The 14205-nt window shown below is 39.0% G+C and overlaps 1 protein-coding gene across 6 annotated transcripts in view; it reads right to left on the reverse strand.

The window, feature by feature from the left end:
- Window positions 1-326: 326 nt before the first annotated feature.
- CDC42BPB (CDC42 binding protein kinase beta) overlaps window positions 327-14205 on the reverse strand; it is an 88703-nt gene continuing 74824 nt past the window's right edge. For 3 of the 6 annotated variants that reach the window (XM_056492392.1, XM_056492397.1, XM_056492395.1), the window contains 11 exons: window positions 13843-13924; window positions 12373-12589; window positions 11929-11991; window positions 9105-9701; window positions 6065-6162; window positions 5869-5953; window positions 5602-5722; window positions 5385-5502; window positions 4194-4302; window positions 4032-4102; window positions 327-2060 (listed from right to left, as the gene is read on the reverse strand). In XM_056492392.1, coding sequence (XP_056348367.1) covers window positions 1929-2060; window positions 4032-4102; window positions 4194-4302; window positions 5385-5502; window positions 5602-5722; window positions 5869-5953; window positions 6065-6162; window positions 9105-9701; window positions 11929-11991; window positions 12373-12589; window positions 13843-13924 — 1693 coding nt within the window. In that variant the 3' untranslated portion in view covers window positions 327-1928. The remainder of the gene's footprint in view (window positions 2061-4031; window positions 4103-4193; window positions 4303-5384; window positions 5503-5601; window positions 5723-5868; window positions 5954-6064; window positions 6163-9104; window positions 9702-11928; window positions 11992-12372; window positions 12590-13842; window positions 13925-14205) is intronic. The other 3 variants (XM_056492398.1, XM_056492396.1, XM_056492394.1) reach the window with 1 other exon arrangement.

Below are 14205 nucleotides of genomic sequence, written 5' to 3' on the forward strand. Positions count from 1 at the left end.
CCTCCTTACTATGCTTCAGCTATAAGTAATGAGTTATATAAACAATTTAAAAAGGAATTAATAGGGCCAGCAGATCAATGAAATGACAACTCTAAAACAAATTGAGGGTACAAAATTTCAGCGCTGTATTCCACCAAAGGGACTTCCATTGCTCCTGAACACTCATTCACCTTCAGCAATATGCACCTTTCTTGTAGTGCTTGGGTATGGAGCTCCATAATATCTTTAGTTTATGTCAAATGTCCATGTGAACAAAGTGAATTTACCATGAGACTGAAGCAAGGGTCAATGGTAGATTGTTTTGAGATGTCAAGACAGACGACTATAAACTTTAAAACCTCCCTCTTCTGCTTTATTGACATGTAAATTGTTCAAAAATGTTCTCACAATTCAATAATTACAAAGACTTAGACTTACATTAAAAAAGTAAAAACCAGAAAACCCCCAAAGCAGTAGTGTCCAGCTCTAACTGAGCCCCTTTATCAAGAATCTGAGAAAAAGAGCAAGTACTGTCGAACACTTAACGTAACAGGATTAAATGTTGACTAGAACACTCAGTTTAAACTAAAGATAAGTGCACGTCCTATACAGTGTTTCAGAAAAGAACATTAGCCATTGGTATATCATTAGCCCATTTAAACTGAATTTTAAATAAGTGACATCCAACTGTCATAAAATTGGCACAGAAGGCACACTAGTGTGACAATGACAAACTGGATATGCCAGCCACTGAATTAATTACAAGCTTTTAATGAAACATGGTCACAAATCTTTTGAGTACTAAATGTATAATACATGGAAGCATGAGATTAAATATACACGCAAAACATCACCGCACGTGGGCCATCGCAAAATATACAGGAGTGTGTTGTGCATTTTTCTACATGATCAATACTTGATTAATAATCATGGGGTCTTCATGCAGGTGAGGATACAATTAATGAGAAAAGCAGCACCCCCAGTTACACATCCTTCACGTTCCACTTTGGTAACCAATGAACAGACTGATGTTTTAGTGCGATACAGTCCCTTGGGCCAAGCAGACTCCGAGGGCAATGCGTCCACAAGAAGGCTTGCTAGCTAAACAGCGTAGTGTGTCCTTACACCAAAAACCCAGGAGAAACAACTTCTCAGCAGGAGAAAGGCAGGAACTAGGAGTAAAATTTTTTTCACAGCAGTATTTTAAAAGGCCTGACTAATGACTGATGAGGACTAAAAGCAGGGTATGGGTAAAGAGATAACTGTCAGTAGTCCTATGTACAAGACTAAAAAGTTGGTAGAAAGATAGAAAGACAGTTATGCATCTGTATATGTAATGGCTAAATGAATTAGAAGGCCACAGAACTATAACCAGCTTTTCTTTGACTTCCTGGTGATTCTACTCATGTTGGAAATGACCTACAGCTTCCTACCATTCTCCTTAAGATTTAGGAAAAAAACAGTTACGGGAAAAAGGGAAAACCGTATTCATCTGAGGATGTAACTAGACCTGCTCACATTTCCTATTTAGAAGTCCAAATTCTGTCTAAAAGGATTTCCTGCTAATCAGACATTACATCATTCTATAGAAAAATAATATTCCTGATATTGTAGCAACATTATCAGTAACTCTCTCTATTTCTCTTTCACCATAAGAATAAGACTATTTACTGGTGGCCTTAAATGCTCCTATGCAATAAAACTGTGTAACAGCTGCGCAGAAAGGAATCAACCGTAACCGAGCAGTGAACAATTCTGCATAAAAAGCTCAATCGCTATTAGTAAAGAATTTTCTTCATTTCCATAGTTTGTATCTACAATCTGGATATATAATTATTCTTGTACAACACTAGAGAGTCTGTGTCAGTCTTGGCACTAGCATCTGAGACGGCTTTGCCCTGCTGTTGAACACCATGGAGCAGTGGATGACGGGAGCCGGAGCGGCGCTGCTACGCGTCACACGTCGACTGGTCCAGTCCATCCAGCGTAAGCTGATTCCTATGAGGAGAGTTGGGACTTGGGGGACCACTTGGATTTGAGCTGTTTGATGGAGTAGAGTGTTTGGTGGAGTCTGAATCAGGCTGTTAATGAGAAACATTAAAAAATGTTGTTTACTTGAAAGCTTTCAAAGGCACTCAAAAGTGAGGGTGAGCAATACCTACGAAGCAGTGTGCATTAGATTAATTCCACAGTTAAATATTCAAGCAAGTACTTCCATTACCATCAACAGGCTCTAGTGCAGTCCCAAAGGTGGCCTTCTTATGCAACAGGAATTATGGTAAAGTATGTGGAAATTGCTACATCTCTGGCTCCTCTCCTTTAGCCATTGCAAAGCTTTCCTGCCAGAATGCAACTATCCGTTCACTGTTCGGAATTTACCAGCCTGTAATTTTTAGGCAATTTTTACAGCCCAGGAGTAGGTTTATCTGCCCATGTAAACATATAAAAGCTATGGTCAAATCATCTTCAGCTTGGTGAAGAGGAAGGAAACAAGCATTTATGAACTGTTTACAAAACAGCAACAAGCCTGTGAAGCTCCTGACAAACGAGTGAAGGCTGCCAAGAATCTGGCTGGAGATCTGGAAACAGAATATACTTAGTGGGTTCGTCCTACGTCAATATGTAATAAAGACTATCCACAGTTATTTCCCCAGTGTTAGATTAGTTGCTGGATATTTGCCTTCACAGGCTGGTCTCACTTCAACAGGATGGCTGGCAAGTTTCCCACTATTTTGGTGTGTTACAATTCTGAGCACTGCACACATTCACAGCTGATGAAATACTGCACAAAAAAACCCTGTTACTGCTGCAGCAAGTTATTTTCAAGAAAGGGAAATATATACTCAGCAAATAGATTGAAAGGTGACATCCTTCAAGAATGCTGTTCAAGATTTTGCATGGCTTGAACAATAATAAGATAATCTGTAACAAGATTATCCTAACATGATCCAGTTCATAAAGTGAAAAGCCATGGGGGAAATAGTATAAGGTGTTATTACAGCCTCTTTCCAGTTTCAAACTACTATTTTTTTAAATTTCAGAAGCTATCAAAAAGAGAAAACACTGTAAAAAACCCCTTTTGAATCTTCCATTACTCGTGCCTACAAACAACAATTACCATTAGAGCATGGTATATAATGAGTTTGGGAAAGGTGAGCAGAGTAACTAACATAGTCCATCATAGCCACCTTTGAAAACCAAGACTGTCTCAAAAATACCTATGTTCAGAGATCCCCACTTTCATGTGCTTTTAATGGCTAACTGAAGGTGACAGAGGAAGTCAGACCACAGGTGTGACCAGAACTCCAGACCTGGCATGTGCTAATGCATCCAGCAAAAGTCTGGCTTCACAAAAACATGCTTCAAAATTCAGAACATTATATGGGCCTGCAGTTAAGTACCAAAAAGCACTAAAAAAAATTCCTAATTAGGGACTTTGCTTCCCAGGAATAATTCCTAACACTTTCCTTGCACAGACAGTGCTTTAGCAAAGCTTGGAAGAAAACACATGATAAATCACATACAAAAATCATGCATCCTCTCTATTTAGATTCAGGAACACCAGTTTTGTAAAGCCAGAACATTTTAAGTTTGGTGACTACCAAGACATACTCCTATTCTGCTTGTTAAAGGCAGTTTTATGTATTACAAATTTGATTTCTTCTCAAGTTACATGACAAAAAGTCTTCCTTAAGGCAGCACAGAAAATTACTTAACTAGTCATATTACTTTGCTATTCTATGCTAATAGCCCAGAGAACATTTTTAGGAGCTTTGAGAACATTTCATCAATTAGTCAAATTTCCGTTGCCTATAACGTTTAATCGAAGACATAACACTTCTTAAAATATCACCGTAAGAAGATCTTTGCTTTTGTGCTGGTGTATCTAACTTGCAAACATGTATTACAGGCTGGGAAAAACACTTGTGGAAAGAAAACACCTCCACAAAGGTCTCTATGAAGTATTTCCTTGGGAATGTAATTTATTGGAAAAAGAGAACAATGCATGTCAGCAGGGTATCGCTGGTCTCCATTTGCAGAAGCTCTTTTACCTCTTTGTCGAACTCCTGGTCAGGGTCGGACATACTTCGGGAAGGCATGGCTGCTCCCACATCACTGCCACCTGCAGAGAGGAAAGTACAAAAGGCACTTTACAGCTCCTGCTGACATCACAGAGTGCAGCTCAGAAGTCACCAGCTTGCTGCCAGCCTTACTTGATGAGGGCCATGAGATGTAGGTTTTGTTTCTCTGCTGCTGCTGCTGCCGTGACAGGTTAGCTGAAGACGGACAGGTTTTTTCATCCTGGGCAGGAGGTAGGACACTCTACAGTTGAAATGAAACACCTTGTTAGCCAGCAACAAAAGCTATCCAATGACAAGTTGCTACTCATGAAAACTTTACTGTGCTTTTGAAGCTATTACAACTCAGTGTTGGTAGAAAAACTGAACTTACTTGACCACATCCACATATTTTCAGTAACAGACACAAACCCTGAGAAAGACAGAGAAAGAACTAAGCCCCATAGCAGCCACTGGAACCTGTCAGCCAGCAAACCCTCTATGAAAGGGTAGGGACTGTACTAAGAGCTCTGCTTTCCTTCCTCCTCCTGATGAAATGACAAATGCCTGACCCACATCTGGGCTATCTGAGAAACACAAGAGAAAGCCTGACTAACAGCTCTAGGACAGAGGGTATACACAGAATATGAAAGTGTACCTTCACATTTTCCTCTTGTGGATTTAACACTAAAATAGCTCATAAAATGCTGTGTTAGTTAAATACAAAATAAAATTAATGCTATAAAGCACTGCAAGTCGCATGCATTTCAGTTACCTCCACAGCATTAGTTTTTTCCCCTTGTTATTGCTCTAGAATTGGTGAAGTACCATAAGCATACCATATTCCAGTTCTAACAGTTTGTAGCTACTCCTACCCTTGCTAAGGAAGCAGAGGAGGGACAGGAAGAGGAAGAAAGCAGGAGGGAGCCTTGCAGTGAGGAATGGTCACTCTGGAGAGAGATTTCAGCAGAGATAGGGCTCATGTGATAGACGTGCTCAAAGCCTGTTGGAGGTGATACCAAGAGCAGAATGTTGAGAGGATGAGGGGGAAGGAAATTCATTCTGTTATTTTAAGAAGACAAACAAGAAAAAGGAAGGAGGAGAGACTTATTATATACAAAACTACTAACAAGCTCCTGGCAGTGATATCTGTCTTTCTGCCTCATTCATAAGTCAGCTAACAGTATTTCCTTGCACAGGATTTAGAAGCACAGCAGGAATGTTCACCTTTCTCAAAAGGATTTAAAGAAGTACAGAGACAATACTTGAGCCCATCCAGCTCATCTTCACAGCTTTTGTGAACAAGAACAAATGCACATATATATCTCCTTTAAAAATGTATTTTACCAGTGGGAGGTCCATGAGGACTTGCATTCCATCTCCTGGTCCCATGTGAGCCACGTGGTTGAAATTCGTTGGGTTAGAAATCATCTTTGACCTTAGCTCAGGGTCTCTAAGCATTTCCCTAAAAAACAACAGTGATTTTTTCTATTAGCACTCCCAGTCTCTGCATGTCATCATGTATATTCAGCTACTTTTTACAAATTTACAAATAAATTCTTACCGCCTTTGTTGTAACCGCTCTTCCTCGGGAACCTTAAACACGAATCTTCTTTTGCTCCTGGTTCGAAGCATTTGCTTCTTGCTGTTGTCAGATGTTTCTGGTACACTGAGACCAGCTCCTGCTGTAATAGAACAAAGCAATTTCACATACAGAGGTACACACTGACCCAGACACATTCAACACAAATTTCATCTAGTGCAAAGGTAACATGGTGGAAATTAACCAGTTAGAAGGAGTTCCCCATTGCTCCCCTTGCTCAGGACTCACCTGAAAACTTGTTCTTGAAATATATTAACCTTGGTGGCTCACAGTTAAGGAGATTCAGCGTGCCATCCATGTTTAATGGTCTGATCTGTTTTGAGGAAGGAGACAGAGAATTACCTGAAGTCTAGCATACACTCTGGAGAAACACCTCATTTGAAAGTAACCCAATTAAGTCCAATATTCAAAGAAAATTACTTACCCTTCGCAGGCCAATAGTCTGGACCCATTCCATAGTGTTAACATCAAACACATCAACACCATACTCGCTATACACTGTTACATATGAAGAATTGCAACCTGCATGGATTGAAAACAAACAGAAAACACTAATGTCATTTCAGTAGTCCAGAACTGACAAATATTTGAGCAGATTTCAACAGTTACAAGTTTTCTACTATGTGCAAGATACATTTTAAAACACATTTTCAAAGTCCCAGTTTAAAACAAGATTTTTTTGTGAGAATGGATTTGCTAATGACAACAACTAGTGCCATGGAAATATTTAAATTTGACCCTTTCAGTATTTTTTATAACTTCACATTGCCATTTCATGAAATTGCAAAATGGCATCTGAAGTTTTCAGATGCATACAAATTTGCTAGGTGGAAGGAACAGAACAGCCAGCTTTGTTATGGATTACTTCATTTCAGAAGCAGAAAACTAACTATACATCTGCTGTGTGCAGAGGAGATGAGAAAGCCACCATCTGTGAGCTGGGTCATGAACTCAGGATGCAGATCTGCTCTCAATTTCCTTCCTCTTTTGCTTACAATTTTCTAGCTTTAGATATTCATGTATGGGTTACTTTCATCAAGTTGACAGAAAAATGTCACAATGCTTAAAGCCGTAACTCATTTTCTCTTTTCAACTTTTTTTTTAAAAGCATAAAAGGCATCAGCAGACAAGTTTATTTTAGGTCAAACGAAAAGCAGAGATCTCTAGAGCTTTGTACCAACATGCTTTTGCTCATGTAAAGACTGTTTCCTGATTTTAAAAGCAGTTACTAGAAACTTAAGGGATTTAATAGAGAGAAGATGCTTCAATAAACAAAATGAAAATAACCCAGTAGGACACTAAACACATCACAGAATCTTCTTAGAAGAACTGAAGTACAGTTGTGGTGCTCTTTTTTAAATTCATTAAAAGAATGCCTTGGACAGCTATCATAAAAATGTAACACAAAAGTGATTTACGGTCAAGCATTTATTACATGTGGTCTTGGCTTGGATGTTCAAATCAAGAGGGAGAACTGAGCACCAGCCAGAAACACCATCTGCAGCCAAGGCTGGCACTTGCCACTCAGAGCTGATGAGCTTGACCATATCTCAAGTGTTTCCCAGAGAGTGTCAGTGCCTGCACTGGGCTTGCCCATGCTGCAGCCTCCAGAGCAGCTGGCTGCAAGGCTCTGCACCAGGCTGCAGGGAGCCCAGCAGCCCTGGGACACCCACACTGCTCAGCACAGGACACCAGCACCAGGCTGCTGGAGGGGCAACCCTGATGGGCCAGCTGAGACAACAGAGCTGTGCTAATGCTCACCCTGCCCTCTCCTGGGGCCAGGGCACGGGATGCCCCAGACACAAATTTTCTGTTTTAGCCCAAAACCTCTCTACAACGTGGTGTTTTACCACAGCAGAATTGCTTCCACTTTGTTGGTCTCTCCCACAAAGACTGGCTGAGAGAGTAAGGGCTGCTCTCAGCCTGGAGAAGACACTGGGGAGATCTCACAGCACCTCCTTGTACCTAAAGAGCCTACAAGGGAGCTGGAGTGGGACTTTTTACAAGGGCATGGAGTGACAGGACAAGGAGAAATGGCTTTAAACTGAGAGTGGGTTTAGACTAAGTATTAGAAAGAAATTTATTGTGAGGGTGGTGAGGCACAGGAACAAGTTGCTCACAGCAGCTGTGGAAGAAGCTGCTCCATCCATGCTAGTATTCAACGTCAGGAGCTTTGAGAAAACCGGTTTAGTAGAAGGTGTCCATGCCCATGGCAGAGGAGTTGGAAGTAGGTGATCTTTAAGATCCCTTCCAACCCAAACCATCCTGTAATTTTACAACCTCCTGATGGGATAGTTAAAAAAACCCACCATCACTAGTGACAGACACTAGGACTGAGGAGGGAGGACAAGTTTAATGAAACGGGAAGTAATTCAGTTCCCTCTGGCAGCAGAATATGTTGCTCTTTCTACAAAAAACAGCCCTGGGCCAGCACCACTCAGGATTTCACATACAAGAATGTTGTAAAATAGTTTACAGTAAGAACACTTCTAATAATAACAGAAAAAACCATTAAGTAGTAAGTCTAGTTTGCTGAAATGCAAAAAAACTGTAAAGCTGATTAAGGAAAAGGAAACATTAGTTTTAGCTAATAGTGTTTTAAAGTAAATTTGCCACTACATTGTTTCCTTGGGACTTTGCTTCAGACTTCTGTACAGAAGTAGGTCAGAGTAAAGTAAGCAAATCATTTCAGTTCAAATAAAATACAATTAAACACATTCCTGTTAGGGCCTGGCCTCATCAAACCAACGTGCATCGAACTCCTTGCTGTACTACTTAAACAAAAAGCTATTTCTTGACTTCAATCATTAAAGAAATTTAATTGCTATTTGAGCTTCAAATAGAAATACCACATTTATCATCAACTGCCTTTGACTGCTGAATACTGAAAAATGTTCTGCATGTGCCTCTGCTCTACCAAGCTGACAACCAATGCTCCTGAAACAAACAGAGTGATTAAAATATTACCCTCCACCTATACTATTTTTGTATACTGGCCCCCTAAAATTAAAACCAAAGGGAGAAAAATTTATCTCTTATTATCTTTATGAACCTCTGGTCTTGCAGTTTCTTCTTCAACTTTCTATTGTACTTTGAGTACAGTACACAGAAAACACCCTACAGGCAATTGAACATTTATACTCTCTAGGTGAACAAAAATCTTTATAGAATTTCACAGACAGGTAGTCTTGCACTGTCCTGCATCCAGGACTACTCTCTGTAGAAATTATTTTGCATTCCACTATTTATTCTTCTCTGTCCTGTAATAAGACAGACCATTTCTTGCAGCATCCAGGATCTCCAAGTCCAAAACTAGCACCAGGAAGAATCACGTCTCTGTTAACACATCAAAACTGAAACTTGATATTCAAAGACAAACCGAAGCAAAATTGAATAAAATGCTGAGTATTTTTTGACAAGTAAAGCAGCAACAGGGATATGGCAACAGAAAAACATATACATACTACAGGCAACAGGAGTTGCAGGCCACATTAGTTCCTGCATTCGTGACCTTCGACCTTGCGAATCGACGTAAACTCCCATATGGCTGAAGCAAAGCAGGTATTCCTCATTACTGAGCTCCACAGCACAAAGGGCATCAAAAGACTGCTGTGAGAGGAAGATAAGCGAGGGGTCATTAGGATTTACCAGGTTTATAGATTGTCCATCTCCCTGGATGGTCAACAGAGAGAACCCAGACTGGTAGCCAACACAGAGCTTGTCCTTGAACACTGTCATCCACTGTACAATTCCTGGAGCCTGAATTTCACTGAATTTTTTGTGGAAAGGTTTAGTTCTGTGAATTTCATAGCAAAAAACCTGTCGTTTGACAGCCACAAACAAACAAGTAGAAGAACTCTTCTTCAGTGTTCCAGTTGTAATCAATTGGCAGCCTTTAGTTTCTGCAAGCTTAATGTCAAAGTTCCCTTCTGACCCATCCAGAGAGGCCCAGGGGTAAAGGTGGACGTGATGGTTCCGACCACAGATGAGGATGATAATTTTTTCTTTGGGAGCAAGTTCTATCTGATACACCTTCTTGCAGTCAGCAGCTCGGACTATCACTGCAAAGGAAACAAGAGCTGTCATAAGTTAAACAGGAAAATTACCAGGCCCAGAAACACTGCAGTGCTACATAGTGATGCCTGAAAATTAATCTAAACACAGACACGTACCAGGTGAGGAAGAGCACTTATCACATGTTTGATTCTCCTTTATTAATTCTCAGAGCAAACAACGACACAAAGCATTCCTGTAACCCTCTCTATTTATTAAAAAAATAAAATCTCAACACTTTGGGGGAAAATGCTGTGTAAATGTAGGACAAATGGAGAAATTTTTTTATAGAATTGTATCTGTACCATCTGTACAGTGCAAGACGCTGCGTCTCCAGAAGTGGGTCCTATCTCCAGGAAAACATCAGCAAGACCAAATTAGCAGAATACAAAGACAAGAAATATAAAGTATTCAATCCTGATAAGATAGGAGACAAAATGCTGTACTGTTGGCAGATTTCTCAGCCAGATACAAAAGCAGTACAGTAAGGGAGTGTAAAACACATATATGGAAAGGTAAAAAATGCTGTGTGTGATGGGGAAAGGATAAGAAGGAATGAGCTTAGGCTGCAGGAGGAGAGGCTCAGACAGGCACCAGAAAAACCCTTCTCAGAGCAAGGACTAGTCAGGCTACCTATGGGCAGTTTTGCTGTTTGATGCATTTTTTTTAAAGCAGAGTTAGAGGCAGCTAAGGGAGTCAGGTACAATGTGTGCTCTTTGGGGATCTTGGCTATACCAGAATTTTCAAGAATACAGAATTTCATGGGGTAAAAAGAGAAGAGCAATTCTAAACTAGGAAACTTAATAAGCATAAACCAATTAAATTAAATTGTAACTTAAATTTTTCTGCTAGCTCAATGCATTAAAAATATTTGTGAATTGGAGAAAAAAAAAAAGAGAACTCTTAATTGGAAATTCTTTGCCTTTTTTCAGTAACAGTTGAGTAATGTAGCCAAAGTTACCAAATTCTCTAAACTTGGCAAAAAGACTTTATCTGTTTAAATCACAAAGCTGTTGTGGTGTACCCCCACCTACATAAATAGATGGAATGTCTGAAGTAATGTTCTATGAAATAACCAGCTTTGCCACAAAGAAATGGTTTTCTTCCTAGTTCCAACTCCAGCTTATTTGTCAAGAATTAAGCAATATTCTAACCAAAGACCTTTGCTATAAACAGCTGGCAGTTAATTAACACTAAAAATTACAACTGCCATAAAATGAAAAACAGATAATGATTTATAAAAATGCTATTAACACAGAACTGGCCATAGAAAACTCCTCCTAAACATCTCTTAACTTAAAACAAAAACTGATAATAAATTTTCACATTTACATATGAAACAGTGATACAGATAATTGTTCCTTTATGACATGACCTTTCAAATTAAATTTACAACTTTCTTTTATGCAAGAAGCTGTACTGGAATCCCTGGAATTATTTGCATCTCAAGTTAGGTTTATATCTAACTACTTAAAAGAATGGTGACCACTGGAAGTTTACTCAAAGGAATGGCATTCATTACTGCTAAAAAGAATTTCAAATATATGCTGTCTCCATGTCTCCATAAAGCAGTTTCTCCTGGAATTGGGCAATGTCTTATTCTAAATAAGAAGAAGCAGTAACATTTTTCTTTTGACCCAAAACCACATCCCTGATATAATTTAATTTTGAAAGTCAAGTAAGTCTTTAAAAACCTGTATTCACTGCTTTATTTTACACTGAAATGCAAGCTTTAGCATGAGTAAAATCCCACTTTCAATAGCCACAAACTAAATTAAACAGAAAAAGGATTGAAAAAATCACTGACAAGACTAGTACCCCAAAACACATTTGGTTTGGACACCATTGGTCTGCAAGTGAATGTGAGTGGTTGTCAAATTTCTGTAAGAAACAGATGAGACATGGAGGCTTTAAAGGGAAGTCTACAAAACTTGTGTGTGCTGTACATGCTCTGTGTGCTGAAGCATTTTGATACCTGCTGTGGGAATACAGCTAAGGTGAGAATGTGTCAGAATATGCCCAGTAACTCATCCCTTAAATTTCAGCCAGTCAATTGAATGTAAAGATAACGACCAAATTAGTACTTATACCTCACATTCACTTTCCTTCTCATCAGTTAACTGAGTGCTTAATACTTACTATACATGAAAGGCTGTTATGCAACCTATATTAGCACAGCACTAAAAGTGTCATTATTTTGTATGTAATTACTGAATGCATTATGGCCCAACTTACCATCACGGGTCACCTCTATCACATACAGTCCTTCTTCTGAACCAATTGCTATTCTATCTCGATCTAAACCAAGAGGGAAAAAAAGGCCATTAATTCAGCTACTCCTGGTCTAATCTTTAAAACAGGCTGTTTGTTTTGAACAGTTGAAAAAACTTCTGCACAAACAGCTTTTCACCAGAAAAATCAATCTTGCTTGAGTTCACATAGTCTGTCAAAAGCATATTACTAAAACAACCTGCTGAACAACTCAACAGTATTATTTACTCCAAGTGGATGAAGAAACCTGAATATCAATGCAGTATTAGCATTTTTCACCCATTACTAAATTCCTATTAAGGAATTCAGCTGAGGAATTTATTTCAAGGTGTCAGTGCTCTCATTATAAAAGCCCATCTAAAAGTTCCAACAACCTTCAGTCACTGATAAAAGTTAAAACAAACATACCTACAATAGCAGCAGCTAAACTTGCTTTAATAAGAGGCAGTGTACTGTCATAGGCTTCTTGTGGAATATGCACAACCTGGTTCCTCAGCCTGTTTTTCTGCAGGATAGACTGCAACCCTTCTAGGATTCCAACCCACTTTCTCTTTTCATTCTCGTTTTCTGTCAGGATCAGTAGAGAACAAGACTTTGAAGGCAAACCTAAGAGAGAAGCTGTCACCTTTAAACAGACAGAGACAGTGAAATTAGTTAGAGTAATAAAAGCCTTTTTTCTCACACAGAACTGTGAAAATAAACTACACTTCCTCATGACAATGGAATGATACACCCAAGGGGCATACACACAGCTAGTACAGCCACAGTGCTTCAAAAAACAACCACTGCACAAGCCATGGTGGTTTCATTTAAAAGTATTCAGCCTTGCTTAAAAATTCTGAATCCAAAAATACAGGCAAGGAATGCTGCAATAATCAATACATGGCAGTAAAAGGCTCCTTCCTGCTCTGAACCATAGTTTGTCCTGATCCCTCCCTCCCATAACTTACTGAGAGTGACACACATGCTTTGTGAACCAGATGCACTTAAAGCCAAAGGCATTGCTATCATCAGTCCTAGATTTTGATTTTGTTATCTAATTTTCCAAGTATTTGTCCAGGGGAAGAGCACATTCTGCATTCAAAGCTCTGCAGGAAAGCAATATTTGAGACTGAAGTACTGCATTCTACCACGTCCCTGTGTTGAAAGAAAATCACTATGGCTTCACTTAATTTTCAGTTAAATCATCTTATAGATCTCAAAGTAGAATGTGCTCTAAACAGGAAAACTATCCAGGAATTTCTGTTGCCTGAAGAATCAATGAATTTCTGAACAGTGAGTTTCTGTATTCAAATGCAAGGGACTATAGATACTAGCTACTAATGTATTCCTTTCTAAATTTTAGAATTCCAGATTTAATATGATTCACACAAAGCATAAGGATTTAAGTTCCTGTTGTTAAAAACTAAATACAGCATATAGAACATATACTAAAGGGGATATTACAGCTCAGCTGATTATTTTCTCTTATATTTTTTCTAATATACTTAAATATGAAATTAAGGAAACTAGATCAGTTTCAGAATATTCTGTTACAGCATTGGTTCCTAAAGCAAAAATCCAAAGCTAAGAAAGAAAAAACAGAATCTGGTAATACCAATGGAAAAAGAGAGTACATTTATTGAATTATAATCAGGAAAATAAAAAAAGCTCCAAACTTAATATACAAGGAAGCAGCTAAAGAAGGAGAACTTTGTTCTTTGAAGTTTAGTTATAAGAGGAGCACCATATTGTTCTTCTATATATGTCAGCAGCCCTTGTAAATTCTTACACTTCTACATAACTTAATCAACATTAGATATGGACAGCATATGCCATTATCAAAACAAAACACTGGTATTTAACTGGTATTTTCTGTAAGTCAGTTGGTAGCCATACCCTGAATATACAAGGGATGTCCTTCCGAGTCGCGTGTATTACATCTGATGCTAGGACAGAGCTCACACAAAAATCTTCATCTCTAGAGAGGAAAGAGAACAAAAGCATCACACAGAAGCACACACTAGGATTATTCAGCAAAATCTAATTGGTATCACCACTGTTTCAATAGGCTGCAATCTCCTAACACCGCACAGGGGTCACAACTGCTTTGTTATGCTCTAACCATCCTTGACCCAAACAACTCACAAGCCTCAGTTATGTCTCTACAGCATCTGGTACGTGTATCTCAGTCCACCTGAAGTTAAATGGGGTGGCTTTGTGTAGTTTTGGTGTCCCAACAGCACCTATTCTACTATTAGA

The sequence above is a fragment of the Oenanthe melanoleuca genome, chromosome 5 (assembly GCF_029582105.1).
Source record: "Oenanthe melanoleuca isolate GR-GAL-2019-014 chromosome 5, OMel1.0, whole genome shotgun sequence".
NCBI classification, from domain to species: Eukaryota; Metazoa; Chordata; class Aves; order Passeriformes; family Muscicapidae; genus Oenanthe; species Oenanthe melanoleuca.